Source organism: Engystomops pustulosus, chromosome 9, assembly GCF_040894005.1.
Source record: "Engystomops pustulosus chromosome 9, aEngPut4.maternal, whole genome shotgun sequence".
In the NCBI taxonomy this organism is placed as follows: domain Eukaryota; kingdom Metazoa; phylum Chordata; class Amphibia; order Anura; family Leptodactylidae; genus Engystomops; species Engystomops pustulosus.
Window position 1 is genome coordinate 33,766,955 of NC_092419.1, and position 17,480 is coordinate 33,784,434.

General features: G+C 39.5%; 2 protein-coding genes across 2 annotated transcripts in view; both read right to left on the reverse strand.

The window, feature by feature from the left end:
• Window positions 1-17,137, reverse strand: part of HS6ST2 (heparan sulfate 6-O-sulfotransferase 2) — a 228,843-nt gene extending 211,706 nt beyond the window's left edge. Inside the window, exon 1 of the mRNA XM_072124074.1 lies at window positions 16,404-17,137. Within this exon, the coding sequence (XP_071980175.1) occupies window positions 16,404-16,912 (509 nt within the window). The 5' untranslated portion in view covers window positions 16,913-17,137. The remainder of the gene's footprint in view (window positions 1-16,403) is intronic.
• LOC140077158 (P2R1A-PPP2R2A-interacting phosphatase regulator 1-like) overlaps window positions 1-17,480 on the reverse strand; it is a 981,687-nt gene that overhangs the window by 70,333 nt on the left and 893,874 nt on the right. The window lies entirely within an intron of this gene.

A 17,480-nucleotide genomic window follows, 5' to 3' on the forward strand; every position in this document is an offset into this window, starting at 1 on the left:
GTTTAAGGTTGCCGTCAACTATAAGTGATGTATTTCTTTATCTGACGTCAACTGCAGGTGATGTGGTTCTTAATGTGGCGTCAACTGCAGGTGTTCTTTTTCTTAGGCTAGTGTCAATATCAAGTGCTATGGTTGTTAGATTACTGTCATCCACCAGTGACATGTCTTAGGCTGGCGTAATTGATGTAATTCTGTAACTGCAAGTAATCTGGTTATTCATCTGATGACCATGACAATTGCTGTGGTCCTTAGTATGTGTCAACATCAAGTACTGTGGTTCTTAAGTTAATGTCAGCATCAAGTGCTGTGGTTCGTAGGCTAGTTCCAGCAATTACTTCGCGTTTTATCATTGTAAGATCAGTATCATCCACGAGAGACGTATTTTAGGCTGGTGTCTACTGCCATTGTAACGTAACGTAGCTCTTAAACTGTTGTCAACTAGCAGTGACATGGTTCTTAGGCTGGTGTTAATTTCCAGCAATGTGGCTTTCATTCAAGTGTGAAGCTGCTACAGAAAATTATTCTATCAAAAATCCTCTAACCTTAAGTGTGTAGTGTATGTAATACAGTGCCATGCCTAATTTCAATTATTTTAGTCATTCTAATAATAAGGACTGCAGAAAAAATGTCTTGCTAAATTTTAAGGGGGCCAGATCTATTATTCTGGCTGCGCCAGTTTTCTGCCATAGAAAAAAACTTCAGTGGAGCTTGCACATGTATAATAATAATAATTCCTTTATTTATATAGCACACACAGATTACACAACGCTGCACAGAGCTTGTCAAATGGGTATTTAAGAAGAGCCTCTGCCAGTTTTGTGTTGTGGCTGCACTGTGTCGGACAAGACAGAATAAATGTGCATCTAAAGGGGGTGGCCACTGTTTAGTTGGAGTTTGTGACACATTCAATAGAGCGACTCGACAGAAATCTTGCACGTTTTATGTTAAAGGTTCACCAAAAAAAGTTGGTGTACACTTCCTAAGCAGCCGGGTGCACCAGTTTACTGTGTTCCAGTATTCAATAATCTGATGCACCCTGCACATTCATGAAAAACTGCAGTTTGCCTTACTTTACTTTTACTTTTGATAAATCGGGTGTTCCTGTCTCCACGCCTGGGCACTCGCTGCAGCCAGCAAATTTTCATATGTGAGAATTCACCATATATGTTTATTTCTGCGCCAGACCATGTGCAGACCGCCACCCGATACATCAAGAGGCCGCCGATGTAGTGGCGGGGCTATCATACATTTGAGCACGTATGATAAATCACCCCCAAAAAGTGTCTATACTTCTCTAGTCTCTTAATTCATGCATTAAAGGGAACCTGTCACCAGGAGACCCATTTTCCCAAGGGTGGGGGGAACTGCTCCTTTCCAGCCTCTCCCTATTGGCAACTGCCTAGTCACACAGCAGATGCTAATGAAAGGTACAATATAACATATCTTTTTTTCTGTAAAACCTATTTTTTATACAAAAACACTTTGGCAGTGTATGTACTATCCTCTGTGGGGACTGGGGGAGTGCTAAAAATGGCTCTCCTGGTGACAGGTTCCCTTTAAGCATCTTTGCTGCCACTGGAGCAAAAAGTCATAAAAACATCGATTTCCCTGGGTCTCAATGTAAAAGTTATCGTTTTACCAAAAACTCCAAAATTTCCATCTCTTCTAGAATCTAATGAGACCATGGATGCGGCTCAAGGGACACTTCAACAGTGAGGCAAATGAGTGTTGTACTGATTACCAATGGGTAATGCCTTTGTGGTTTCTTGTAAATGTTACATTTGTGCATAAAATCCAAAAATGTTGCATATTTGTGATTTGATGTGCGGTTCCAGGTGTTGGTTTACAACCTTCATTTTTATTCATGTTTTAATGAAGTGATTTATCCTATAAAACAGTGTGACACAAAAACATGACATGTTCTTGAGAAGATAATATTCCTCCAATGTCTAAGGAAGTTTTTTTGCCACTTTTCTATAGAAATGTAAGACGTGTAAATCGATCTGTTCAGAGAAACGGGTTTCTTTACATATTTGCATTTCAATAGACTTTAGTGCGGCGGTGCCCACGGTGTCCAGGCTAATATCTGAAAATGATAGTGATTACATGGCTGTGCCAATCAATGTGTGCTGAATAGGGCATCTGTCAGGCACAAGGCTGCTGCTCATATGTTAAATGAATAACATGTCAATCCCGCTTTCAATCGAATAAGACCAATGCATGATTGTTCTCTCCAAAAATACTTTTCATAAGTTCTGTGCAAGCAATCTAGAAAGTTAAACACTTTACCGCAAAGTTTTGCAATTTAATACATGTTAATCATTAAGCTGTTGCTTCTACTGTATAGTTTGGTAGATTTCGACCTTTAAATCCCCTAAAGTATTAATTTATTCATGGTGAATTTCTCCACATTGCTTGAAAGAATCCTCATCTTATTTTGTTAAATGTTTTTTTTTTAAATGTTCTAACATTTTTTTAAATTTGCATATTTATGTCAACTAGGGCCTGAGATATCTTTCGTGGGTAGTGATGGATGAAATGAAGTCAATGAAGTGGAATTCGGAACTAAGTTCATGAAAACTTTTATTTGTAATGAAGTTCCTGGTGATTTGTGCTAACAAAGTTCTTCCTAAAATTGCAGCAACATGTGTTTGAAAGTGAAAGTAAGGATTATATAAACAGTATAACCATATGGGGACACTATGACTATAGGCTACTGTGTGGGAGCTCTGTGATGATTGGCTAATGGGAGCATTGTAATTATTGGCTACTGTGGGGCACTATGACTATTGGGAACACTGTGGGGATACCGTGTACTTTATGACAAATTACTTTGGGTGGAATCTAATTTTTTGGTAAACTTCAGCAAAGTGGTAGATCAAAAATTTTAGAAATTCTTTGATCTCTACTTATGACACAGCTTCTTTTCTTCAATGCATTTGTAGGGTTTGATTTTATTTTTGTACATCCTGTGAAAGAAAATAAGAGATGAGAGGTGTTGTTTAGAAGTGAAACCGGGGAAAAAACACTTATCAGTTCTTCTGTTTTGTAATCTGTTCTGAATTCATTGGGGCACATTTACTTACCCCACCGGGGGAGTTGACAGAAAGTGCATTGTGCAACGAGCATGCATTCTGCCGCAATTCACTAAGATCGTGCGCTCGAGATCCTGCATGTGTCGCTTGCCTGCTCAGGTCCACAGGAGTTCACCTTCTTCTTCCCGGTGCATGTAAGTGCATTGTCTTGTGACACAAATCGAAAGTTAAATCCCGCACTCCGAATCCGTCGCGTGCGACACAGTCCCCTGCTAAATGACCCAGCGGCGCAAATCCCAAAAACCATGAACAGTCCAACAAAAGTGCGTTCCGTGACCCTTAGTAAATAAGCCCCATTAGGTCTATATGGGGCTTCTTTAAGTGTAAGACCAAGCAGGTAGAATTTATCCCTTTGTAATCTTCTAATATTTTCTGTACTTTTTGTTAAAAATTAAAACCTGTAATAAAAAAAATGGTCTTAATTATATTGATTAATTATTATGAGACCCCAATGGCATATGGTGGATACTGGTACAAATTTTGTATTAGGGTTGGAAAGCTTAGAGTTCCATCTTCTTGGGAATATCTACCACTGGTCATGGTTTCTCTTATCAAAACTGATCCAGCTAATGGCTCTTATTTGAAATGCAGTGAGATAGCGCTATATACCGCCATTATAGAACACTGTTTACATACAAGAGAGATAAAAACAGGTAAAAATAGAATTCTCTGGGATACTGAATATAATACATACACCACTGAGACTTCACCTCTCACTTCAAGGATTTGCTTCTCTCTTTATAAATAACTCTACATTGTGTGACTTGGGTTAAACCATCTGCTACTCCCATTGCATCATGTGAATTGCAACGACGACTCGCAGACAAACTAGTGAAGGAGTTTGTATGCTCCAGATCATATGGGTTTAATTATCTTGCAAGCTAGTCTTACTGGATCTGCCAGTGTGCTTAGATTGTGAGCTCCTCTGGGGCACCGGCTCATGCACCAGAATAAGCTTCTCTAATTGGACAGCACCGTGGAATACGCCAGAAGTAGAAAGTGCAATTATAATGAAGTTATATTCTCTAGTTTGTCGAGAAAAAGCAAAAAGCAAAGTAAACAATCATGGCCTCCTAAAGAAACCAACTCATACTTTAAAGCATCGGAGTATAACATAGTATACAAAAAACAACCCCCCCCCCCCCGAATATGGTAAATGACAGGTAGACAGCACCTAAAGAATGGCGCTGTCTGATTTCCACGCATCACCTGGTGCCTCTCTACAACGTGCCCATTTACTTCGCCAGTGATGTTTGTGTAATTAGGCCACGGTGTCATTCCAAGCCGCCCGGCACGGTATGCCAGTCACGTAGAGTGGTTAATGCACAGGACTGATTCTCTTGGAAAGTCTTTGCTAAGTGCAGGAAAATGAAGCTACTTAATTACGTACAAAAACATACAAATTATCCCGACAATTTTGAGAAAAATCAAGACAATTTCACTAAAGAAAATTCTAACCCTAAGTGAACCGGAAGAAAATTCTACACACTAAGTATAGGGTTAATGATAACGGCACTCACTCTCTTATTATAGACCCACTGAGTAACGAATGGGTAATACTTAAAGGGAATGACTAAACCTTGACAAAAAAAAAAAATGTCACCCTGTAATTACAGGATAACCAGATATCGACTACGTTTTTAATACATGATACATTAACCCCTTCATGTCTGGCCTGCTTTGGGCCTTGATGAAAATGCAATTTAAAGAAAAAAAATTTAAATTATTATTACATCCTATTCCCAAGGCCATAACTTTTTTTTTATTTTGTCATGAGGGTTTGTTTTTATGGGACAAATTGTAGTTTTTAACAGCATAATTGTACAGTACATCTGAGTGGTTAATAATTTTTGTGGGGATTATGAATTTAAAAAAAAATCTGTATTTGAAAAAAAAAAGATATTTGAGTCATAGAAACACATATTGAAGTGTCCATTTACAGAATGCAGTGGGCATGAAGGGGGCCCTACTAGGAGGCGTGGTGGGCCAGCTTGGGGGTTTTTATATAGCCAGTGCAATAGCTATAGCCTCGGACAGGAATGGTGCAAGGTATAGCGCAATTTTTATGCATTGTTGCTTTCAAAAACTTTTTCTTTCTCTGTGGATTGAGCATAATAGGAAATTGATTTTTTTCACTGAAAGGTATCATTTGTGCAGCTTTTAGGCAAATAAAACCTGATTACTTTTTATACATTTTTCTGCGTAGTAGAAATACAATCAAAAGTAATTCAAGCACAATTTGTGTGTGTTTTATGATGTTCTACATGATAAGTTAAATACCAATATAGCTGTAAGGCTCAGCTCCTGATGGGTACAGGGATATATATATATATATATATATATATATATATATATATATATATACATGTATAAATACACATATACATAGACCTCTATATAGATAACACTGACCCATCATTACATCACTACTGACAATAGATGATGTCACAGCTTATCTCCTCCCTGTACAATGACCTCTATATAGATAACACTGACCCATCATTACATCACTACTGACAATAGATGATGTCACAGCTTATCTCCTCCCCCTCCCTGTACAATGACCTCTATATAGATAACACTGACCCATCATTACATCACTACTGACAATAGATGATGTCACAGCTTATCTCCTCCCCCTCCCTGTACAATGACCTCTATATAGATAACACTGACCCATCATTACATCAATACTGACAATTGATGATGTCACAGCTTATCTCCTCCTTCCTGAACAATGACCTCTATATAGATAACACTGACCCATCATTACATCACTACTGACAATAGATGATGTCACAGCTTATCTCCTCCCCCTCCCTGTACAATGACCTCTATATAGATAACACTGACCCTTCATTACATCACTACTGACAATAGATGATGTCAGAGCTTATCTCCTCCTTCCTGAACAATGACCTCTATATAGATAACACTGACCCATCATTACATCACTACTGACAATTGATGATGTCACAGCTTATCTCCTCCTTCCTGAACAATGACCTCTATATAGATAACACTGACCCATAATTACATCATTAGTGACAATAGATGATGTCACAGCTTATCTCCTCCCCCTCCCTGTACAATGATCTCTATATAGATAACACTGACCAATCATTACATCACTACTGACAATTGATGATGTCACAGCTTATCTCCTCCCCCTTTCTGTATAATGACCTCTCTATAGATAACACTGACCTGTCATTACATCACTACTGACAATAGATGATGTCACAGCTTATCTCCTCCCCCTCCCTGTACAATGATCTCTATATAGATAACACTGACCCATCATTACATCACTACTGACAATAGATGATGTCACAGCTTATCTCCTCCCCCTTTCTGTATAATGACCTCTCTATAGATAACACTGACCCGTCATTACATCACTACTGATAATATAAAATTTAATTTTTATCAATACTTTCCTTTATGTTTCTTTAATATCATATTCATAACACAAAGAGATTCAGATCAAGGATCACCAATATCTTCATGGCATTGTAAATCCCAGGCAATTTCATGTCTTTCTATAATCATCAGAATTGGTCATAGGGGATTTATCCAAATCTGTTGTGTCAATGACTTTACAATAAAAGGGTAATTGCACATTAAAGGGGCACTCCCGTTATATTCAATAAACCAATTGCAAATCACTTATATCTGTATTTTATTTTTTGACCCCAAATTGACACATTGTATAAAAAGTATATTGGAATCAGTGTAGTGTGAACTGGACAGATCCCTCAGAGCCGGCTTCTTCAATGTGCGTAGTCCAGCGTTCTCATGCCGGTAATACATCTGCTGTAATACATTTGCTACACATTGTTCATGCCGATGACAAGCACACAGGTGATCTTTTATGAGCCGCATGTAAGGTGCGTTATGTGACAGAGCTATAGGACTGTGTCCACCATAACAAATGTGTTCTGCTGAGGTGTTAATAACAAATCCACCTTGGAATACACAATATTACATAACCTTGTATCCAAGAGAAGGAGACATTCCACATATAATCCCTATATAATAGAATAACAAATGTGATGGGGAAGATTGATGAAAACTGATCAGAGAAAAAGTAAAGTTACTGCGCTCCGCAACCAATCACTTCATTGTATTCATTTTCTATGAGGATTCTAAGAAATGAGCCGTGCAGTTAGAGTATCATAGGCAACCGTAGACTTCTTTATTCCTCTAATATTTGACGTTTTAAAGGAATTATGGAAAACTTATTAGGGGCTGGTTTTTGCCAGCATAGGCATCTGAAGTCTGGGGGAAAAAAAGATGTTGAAAGGATCACATGTCCCTATCCGGCCAAAATGTGGTCTCCCGCTTACTAAAGAATGTCACTTCCTCTATAGTAACATCTAATTGTCCAAAGAGGAGAGATATTGGCCTAAACAAGCCCATAACCACACGCTACTAGCACTAAGAGCCAAATGTATCTTAGGCCCCTTTCACCAGGAGCGTAACTACAGAGGTAGCAGCCATAGCAGTTGCCATGGGGCCCGGAGAGTCAGGGGGCCACGGCATCCAACCTAACACAAAAAAGTGAATAAAGTGCTTCATTATATACATATTATGCTGAACATTGTACAGTATAATATGCATATAACAGGTCACATCTTCCACTGTACACAGCATGAAATGTCAGGGGACAGCAGAATGACAGGACTAGGGATCTCTCATGTCCAATTCCTGCCATGTACTTCTCCCATGTGGTCCGCAGCTACTGGGACAGATCTGTGTATAAATGTATACGTAATTTCATAAATACAATTATCTATATTTTCTGAAGGGGGAGGGGTGCCCTATTCAGAAGTTTGCTATGAGACCCTGCCTCCTCTAGTTACACCCCTGCCTTATACACAAACATATAATTTCTCCAGTCCTGTATTTCTGTGCTGTATGATTTTTCATCCATATGTGAATGTATGTCACTGTATCTGTACCTTATCCGTATAAAATACGGCTGGAAAAAGATGGCTGACAGAATGCATCTCCCACTAGTTCTGGTCTCCATAAGGTGCACAACCGTATGCAGCACGTATCCAACCTGTATTTTAAACATTTCCATAGACTTCTCTGGGGCATACGGAATGGAAATAGAGGAGAAAATAGGACACATTCTTTTTTTTTTTTTACGTTTTGCTCAAGGTACAGTACAATGGACAATACCGGCATGTAAATGGATGGCCGTAGTGCGCATTGAAATGAATGTGGCTGTATGCTACCCATCTAAAAACGGTATAGTACGGGGAGCATACTGCCGGTGGGGTGTGTGAAAGGGGCTTTAGTATTGCAATTTCCGTTTGTGTATTTTTAGCGCAGTTCTGTTCTTTGATTTATCCTTTGACTGATTTCCTTGAGATATTCCATATTCTTTTTTGCACAAATCTGTGCAATTTCTGAAATCTGCACAATTTCTGATGCAACCCATGATTAACCATGTGCCAACATCTGTCAGCAGGTGCAGTTCAAAGGACAAAGCAGGAAAACCAGTGCACGATGAACATCAGTGCACGCTGTTTTGCACATTTTTGCAGAGCAAAACAAAACAAGGAGAGAAAAGAAATTAAAATAAAAAGACACATAAGCTCCTACATGAGAACTAGAGAGTCAGTGTTTTTTTTTCTTTTGCAATCCCTGCCCAGTCCACCAAAAGTTTTCAAGAATTCCTGGAATACCCCTTTAAGCTGGTTACACGCATTAGTTGTCAGCCAACACTTGTCGATTGACAGCTCCTTCCACCCAATACCCACATACACAGGCTCATGGGTATGCATGTATTCTAAATTAGGGGATACGAGTGAGCCACTCTTCTTTTGCGCCAGTTTTTTCTCTGACTTTGCACCGAAAAGAACGTGCAAACTGCTTGCACATGTATTTATAAAGTGCACCAATTTTGTGTCGCGGCCACAAAAAATGTGCACCAAAAGGGGCTGTTACTGCTTAGTTGGAGTTAGCGCCACATTTATTACTGACATGCAGCACAATTCTGCAGCATGAACAAAGTGCACCAAAAAAATGGTGCACAATTAACAAGGCGCAAGATTAAGGAAGACCATGCACCGCAATTCAGGAATCTGGCGCCCTCTGCACATTGCAGATAGTACAGACTGCATTAGTTTTGGTAAATGTGGCCCTTAGTGTGTGAATTTCCAGTCCTCTCATAGCTGGTGAGTAAAAACGCCCCCTCCTTTCCGCATAGAGCTTTTATGTAATCTGATACATCAGCTTCTGTCTCTCTTGTTAGTAAGATGGAATTCATCAAATATTTGAGAATGAAAAGCAAATTAGGTGTGAAGGAGAAGGATGATAAGAGTCACAGTAAGTGGACAAGGAAGCAGTTTCCTATAAGACAAAGTTATTGTATTCACTTTAACTATTCATTTATTTTGAAAGATGTACAGTAAGTGTAGCAGCTTTATTCACGGATGATATATAGTAAGTTTCGATTTCACGATTGATTCCTTTCCTCAGTGAATAAAACAGCTAAACTTTATCCACAGTGCTGCTGCCTCAATTATGTTCCCTTAACCATAAGGTGCACAGCCAAATATGTGTAGTCATCCTTACTTTACAGATTTAGGTCAAAATTATCTCATCATTTTCAACCATTTTAAAGAAAATCTCCCATCAAAGTCCATCGTGATAAACCAGGGACACTTACTCATAGATTCAGGCTCCGTGACTGTGGTAATCCTCTTATATATCTTATCCATGGCCTCCTTCCTTCTAACATCAACCTTTAAAATTATGCCAATGAGCCTGAGAGGCTCTGTGATCTGACCTTACAGGCTGTTACACTGTCTCACTCTCACTCCCCCTCAACACTTGTGCAATGAGCACTTCCTGCTCACTGAGGGCTAGGGTAGACTCATTAGCATAATTTTAAAACTTGATTTTAGAAGTAAGGAGGCTATAGATAATAGATATAAGAATATTACCACAGTCACCGTGCCTGGATCTATGACTAAGTGTCCCTGGTTCATCATGATGGATATTGATGGTAGACCCTTTAAGTAAGATACTCAAACTAAACTCTACAAAGAAGCCTAAACAATTGGATATATAAAATTGAATGATTAAAGAATAAACCAGCTAATTTATATTTTATTACCCACAACTATCATTTTACTATAGCACATTACCAGCCCTGGCTTTCACGTCATTATTCTGCTTGTAAAAATCGATTTGCAGATCCAATATTTACCAAGCTCCACATTCAGTATATAGAATACAAAGTTATAATAATAGCACATACAACCAACCAGCGGTCTACTAAGTCATGACACAACATAACATACAGCAATATAACAAAGAATTAACATATGATGAAAAGGAAGTAGTCAAATAGAACTTAATAGGAAAAAGCTGCACCAATTCATATACTGTATATTAGGCTCTGTTCACACAAGCAGTATGGGTTGTGGTACAGATTATCAACAGGGTGCACTTATTCCTTACACAGAGAGAAATACATTTGAATGTCTTATATTTAAAAATATGAGTCCCCATGGAAATCTAATGGGCGCTTATGCAAGTCAATAGGATCTGTCAGGATTCAATCATTTCTGTTGAAAATAAATTTGGTGTATCTGACCCAAAAGAAGGGCTGTCATAGCGATGGTAAGTAAAAAAAAAATAAGTGGAATGACAGATAGCTAAGTTATAGATAGATGGATGAAATAGAGAAAATTCAAGCAGCACAATGGAAAGGAAATAAAATGGCGGGTGCAAGCTATATATGGCGGGGCATAAGGTGATCTATCAATATAGATAGGCACAGGGCCAGCGCCAGCACTGGGCATACCTAGGCAAGTGCCCGGACCCAGAACTGCTGGGGGGGTTGTCATAAGGCTGTAGGTAAGGAATCCATGGGGGTGAGGGGGTCTGTATCTAATGAATCCATAGGGGGTGAGGGGGTTCTATATAAAATAACCATGAGGGTTCTGATTGCTAAGATAAACTAGGGAATATTATAGGAACGCAAGTTTTAGTTGATGAATTTTTGATGCCGTCATGTGTGTACGCCAAAGGGGCCCACTGAGGCTCTGTCACCCAGGGGCCTACTGAAACCTGGAGCCGACCCTGGATGGGTGGATGGATAGATAGATATTTGAGATACATAGGGCCACATGTATCACTAGTTTTTTCTGTTGTTTTTGCGCCTTTACATTCAGGCGCACCGTTTTTGCGCCATTTTTGCGATTAAATGCCAAACTAGCCGCGCAGCAAAAATAACCATCTATCTTACCAATCCAGATGTTTTGCTGCGCCTAATGATATTCATCACTTGCAACGTTTTCATTTAGGCGCAAAAACAGGCGCAAAAACACTCCAGCCCGAAGGTGGCGTTATCTGAGAAGAAAGCACTGAGCCCCTTTGCAGAACAGCTCATTTCTAGCAGCAGAGCTCAGCCAGACACTGGAACATATAATAGATACATTAGATACTCTGCAGACAGGAGCTGAAGACTCTATTTACAGTTCATCACATTCTATTTACAAAACATTCTGCAAAACGCTGAGCTCAGAGCAAGAGAGAGGAGAACTTTGCACAAGTTTGCAGAAGTTTGCAGATACGACATACAAGTGTCTCCCATGTAATTCTGCACAGTTTCTGAGGGGGATACTGTGCAGAATTACAGGGGTGCAGCAGGAGACCAGCACTGGGGGATCCCCTCCAGTAGAAGCCCCTGCTGAGGAGGTCACTGGGTGCAGGGTGTCACACACCTGGGTGCTGCTGTGAGTGTTATCTTCATTCTGGGCTGTGGGAGAAGCAGAGAGGAGCTTGTAGCAGGATCACATGTAAGTGCCTGAATCTAACATTGCGCCTAAACTGCGCCAAAATTAAGTGATTAATAAGAGGCAGGAAATATACTTATCACAGATGGTTGTAGCTTGTGATAATTCTGGCAAAACAGTGCAACTACTACACTTAGGCGCTCAAAAGTGATAAATGTGGCCCATAGTTTGTGCCCTTACTATATTGTGGTTGTTGAGAGTGAGTGGGCACCAACAGGCCATTTTTACAAGCATGCTTGATAAAGGCTCTGTGTGAGCTGAAACGTTGCACATGGAATAAAGACACCCCATCGCTTTTTGTCACTAACTTGGAGTGCTGCCTGTTTTTGGAAACTTAGATAGATAGATAGATAGATAGATAGATAGATAGATAGATAGATAGATAGATAGATAGATAGATATGAGAGATAGATATATAGATGGATGGATGGATAGATAGATAGATAGACAGACAGACAGACAGACAGACAGACAGACAGACAGACAGACAGACAGATAGATAGATAGATAGATAGATATGAGAGATACATAGATAGATTTGTACATCTCAAAGACTTTCTGTTTGTCTCTGTCTGTAAAGGTTTTACAGCACCATCCACCTAACCTGGTAAAAGCTAACAAGATTGATCTGTGTTCTATTAGAAATTGCACATTACACCTCAGTTACGGTACTTATGGGAATTGTACATTCAGACAGCTACAGTATATAATGTATACATACAGCACAGATTTATAGATGGGAGGACGGGCATCCAGTATAAGCGTTTAGTGATGTAGATGCAAAAGAATTGATGTTTCATTGAAAAGACTTTACTGTTGTATCTGATACATGACATGAACACGTGTATATATGGATCCAGTGAGTGGATACCAAAATGTTGTGGTTCGCTGAAACCAAAGCCATTGACCTGCTGTCTTTTTGGGATCCTTTACTAAAAACTTATGTATCATAGGTCTATTTTTTATTCTATGCCATTTATTGTCATTATTACTTTTATTGCTATTATTCACTTGTTTCAGCTTTTACCTGGGGCTATAGGGAGGTCTCGAGCAGTCCCCAAACTGGGCTAGTAGCATCTTCTGCAGAACTGGGGAAGGCCTGGGAAATCTCAAAAAGACTTTTAACCTTTGTTATTATTGACTCTGATTAGAATTATCACTATTAACACAAATAATAGACATAAATTTTTTTTAGCAATTACTAAAAAATAAAAAAAACATCACATCTGGCCATGCAGATTGCATTGTCGGTACTGTACTGGCCAACTGTGTCTAGCAGAAAACTGGTGCTAATTTTTTTTTTTTGGAGGGAGATTTCTAATTTCACTTTTTCCAAGTGTTTTTATTGTTTGAGCAAGTGATCCATCTTAAATTAGAAAAGGGGATTCATTTTTTGGGGACCACCCAATAAAAATAGAATTTCAAAAAACGGGTAGAACAACAATTTATCTTGCTTTCCATAGAAATGAATGCAGTCCACTAGAGGGTCATGACAATATATAAAGATGTATAGAGATACCTTATACAACTCCTATATTCAGATTCTGTGATTTGATTATGAATAAATGACTATAAATACATTATAATATAAGTCCTTTCTTTACCTTTCCACTTGGCTCAAAATACCCCAAGATTATAAAGCCAGGATATATTGAGCCAAAAGGAAAATTAAAGGGGTTGTCTACTTTCAGCAAATAATTGATATTGCTTGTGTAATGAAAAGTTATTCAATTTTCCAATATACTTTCTGTATTAATTCCTCACGGTTTTCAAGATCTCTGCTTGCTGTCCTGCTATAAAAGCTTCTATTTTTACTTCCAGTAGATGGAAATCGGTCCTGATGGACACGCAGGTGCACGAGTGCACGAGCCATTAGTATCACACAACTCCTATTACTCTCTGTGATAATAATGGCTTGTGCATTTGCGTGTCCATCACATCACCATGGACAGATTTCTATCCACTGGAAATAAACACAGAAGCTTTCTATAACAGGACAGCAAGCAGAGATCTAGAAAACCGTAAGAAAGTCTATTGACAAATTGGATAACTTTTCCTTACACAAACAATATCCATTATTTGCTGAAAGTGGACAACCCCTTTAAGGAAGGAGACAGTTACTATTATCTTCCAAGTGGGTCATATCCTGTATATGGTAGCAGCATAATTCAGGGTGAAACAAATCTGTATAAAGTTTTTTTTTTTTCTGATGAACGCACGCCCCCATCCCTGTGCTGTCAAAGTGATCTCCTTGAAACTAGCGGAACTGTCACGTAAAGAGCGAATTATGCAGATTATGAAATTATAAAATATTAGGGAGTCGATTCACTGGCGAAAGGGTTAAAAATATGAATCTTCTTTGTATCATTTTACTGGTACGGAAAATTCCCATGTACTGTAGAGCCAGACATCATCTACGGTCACGCACTCTCTCTCTCTGTACAACGCACGCTGTTACGGTATATTGGAATATCGCAATACTCTTACTTAGGTCTATGGTTTCATATTTAGGCAAACGTTTTCATTGTTAAATAGATTGTAAGCTCTTGCCAGCCGGGCCCTCAATCCTATTCCAACATCCGATTACTCTGTAACGTCTAATTTTGTTTGTGATCCGTACAGCGCTACAGAATATGATGGCGCTATAGAAATGAAGATTTGGTGTTATCGTTATTATTTTATAATAATGCAGCAGATTTGCATGCAGTCCCATGTAAAACGCATGCACGCTACATTGTGATATTGTGATAACTCTGTGGAATGACATACTCAGCTCTGCTACATCTGATATGACGGGTATGCTGCTCAGGACTCCTGTGGCTAGCCCTAGGAAGTTGCAGCCAGCGAGGTCTCAGGCAGAGGATCTTGGCAGGTTTTTAGCTCACCTGCCCCTCCGCACAGACTTGTCCTTAATCTGCAAAGCACGTTCCTGCTAAATTTAATATTCAGCGCACAGAGCAATACATTTATGGCGGGAGATGAAATGTTTATTATCATTGGTGTTAATTAGCTCACCCCCAGATCATATCCCAGACACAACCTCTGCACAGGATACTTCATGCTTTTATCAATGTGCATCCATCCTCATAGACATGCAGGGGATTTCTAGACCTGTATTTTACATACTGGGGGGGGGGGGGACCACATGAATATTCGGAGGAGCTTTGTGCAGAAAGACTGCGGCTGTTCAATAAAATAAGAAAGTAGTACAAAACAAAAAAATCAATAAAAACGAAACAAAATTTGAGTTTAACCCTTGCAGGCCCAGCTAGATAGGGCAAAACATAAGCTTCCAACAACAACAAAAAAAAATCTTAACATTTTTTTTTAGGGCAGTGATGAATATTGAGATTTTTAGGATGACAACACTGGAGATTAAGAGTGAAATAGATCTTTTAAAAAAAATCCAAAATGGTGGAAATATTTGAACCAACTTGATGCAACGTTATGTATTGTATTAAATATTGAACAGAACCTCCTTTTGTTTTACTGTAATTTTACTCTTTGCCACTGCAGCCGAATGCTTCTGAGTCACGATGCAAAAAAAAGCATGCAATACTAAAGGAAAAGATAGATAGATGATAGTAGATAGATAGATAGATAGATAGATAGATAGATAGATAGATAGATAGTAAATCTAGCTACATGTGCTACTTATTTTTTGGGGTAGGCTTAGGGATAGCACCCTATTCTATTTTTTTTGTTGACTGTGCTGCAGTTTTTTGCTTTTTTACATAGATAGAGATAGAGTCTAGATAGATAGTAAGATAAATAGATAGATAATGCATAGATAGGTAGATAAACAGATAGGTAGGTAGATAGGCATTAGATATATATATAGACAGAGTTAGGGATAGATAGATAGATAGATATGGAATAAATAGATAAATAGATATGGGATAAATAGATAGATAGATAGATAGATAGATAGATAGATAGATAGATAGATAGATAGACATTGGATGGATAGTTCTAGATAAAAATATAGATATGGCATGGAAATATAGATATAGATAGAAATAGAGCGTTAGAGAGTTAAATGGATATAAGAAAGATAGATTTGAGTTAGATCCATAAATATGAGATAGATAGATAGATAGATAGATACAAAAACTCCTCTAAATAGATTCTCTAGATTGTGAGCTCTTGTGGTCCTTGCTCAGGATCAGTTGCTTTCCAGCATTTCCTCTGATTTTTATTAATAGTTACAGAACCAGTGACAATAAAGTATAATATCAGCATGATGCTACATTGTATCTCCTGCAATGTTGTGTCCTCCAGCAGTGGTGGGAAGTTGCTGAAGACAATATTGGAAGGATTACAGGGTTAACCTTTCTGCTCTGGAACAAGTGATGTGAAAAATTCCTCCATCAGCAGCAGGAGCAGCAGCAGCTCTGTGCTGTATATAGCAGTGACACCTACTGATGTATAGTAAAGTTTCAGCACCAGGCACATTGGGTCAGGGCTATGGAGAGGAGTCACTCACCTCAGGGGTCTCATCTTGATCTCCTTCTTGTTGTCCACCACTGCAGGGACACAGTTGGTCAGTTCTGTCCAGTCTGCATGCAGCCCACAGCTCCATCCAGTAGAGAATCTGGAGAACAACCAGGTCTCCTTCTTGCCTGGTCTATGGCAGGTGCACTTCTTCTGACCAGCCTTGCACTCACAAGGTTGCTCCAGGCGGATGTTCCTGACCAGGTGGCGACCAAACGTGGTGCCCCCAGTCTTCTGGATGTGCAGGAACACAATGAGGTCGTCCCCATTGATGTTGAAGTCCACCTTCCTCAGCAGGTCGTCCACGGTGAAATTGAATTTGGGCATAAATTTGGCAGGGCTCTCATCCTCTGCCCAGTAGGGGTCCACCAGTGAGGAGCTGAAGGCTTGGAGCCTGAGCTGCTGGCACTCACTGCCTGGGCACACATACTGCAAGACGATCACAGCAAAGAGGAAGACTATGACCAGAGCCAGCAGAAGCTTGTTGGACTTGTCATCCATGTTCTTGGTGCCGGTGAAGATCCAAGACCATTACGACAAAAGCTTCTCCTACATGGGGGGCTGTGAAGATGGGAGAGGGCTCTGCTCCATGGCTCCACAGACTCAAGCCCCTTCTCCTTTCTTCCCAGCAATCCAAGCGTTCAGTCCCCTGTACAATAATACACAAGACTGGAGAGAGGCAGCCAAGTGCACTCCCCTAGCCTCACACCTCTCCCCTGTACTGCCTCCTCCTCACTGCTGCTCTATACGAGACCCCTCCCCACACTCTCCAGACTGCCCCTTCTGCTGGAGACACAGCCCCCCGGCTGCTGCAGGGAGAGGATGCTGGAGGGATGAACAGCTCCTGGACCCAGGGACATGCTGCACTTCTAGTCTCATCAAGGAAAAGTAATGATAGAAGGATGGGTAGAAGATAGATAGATAGATAGATAGATAGATAGATAGGAAGATAGATAGATAGATAGATAGATAGATAGATAGATAGATGATAGAGATAGATAGATGATAGAGATAGATAGGCGATGATAGATAGATAGATAGATAGATAGATAGATAGATAGATATGGAT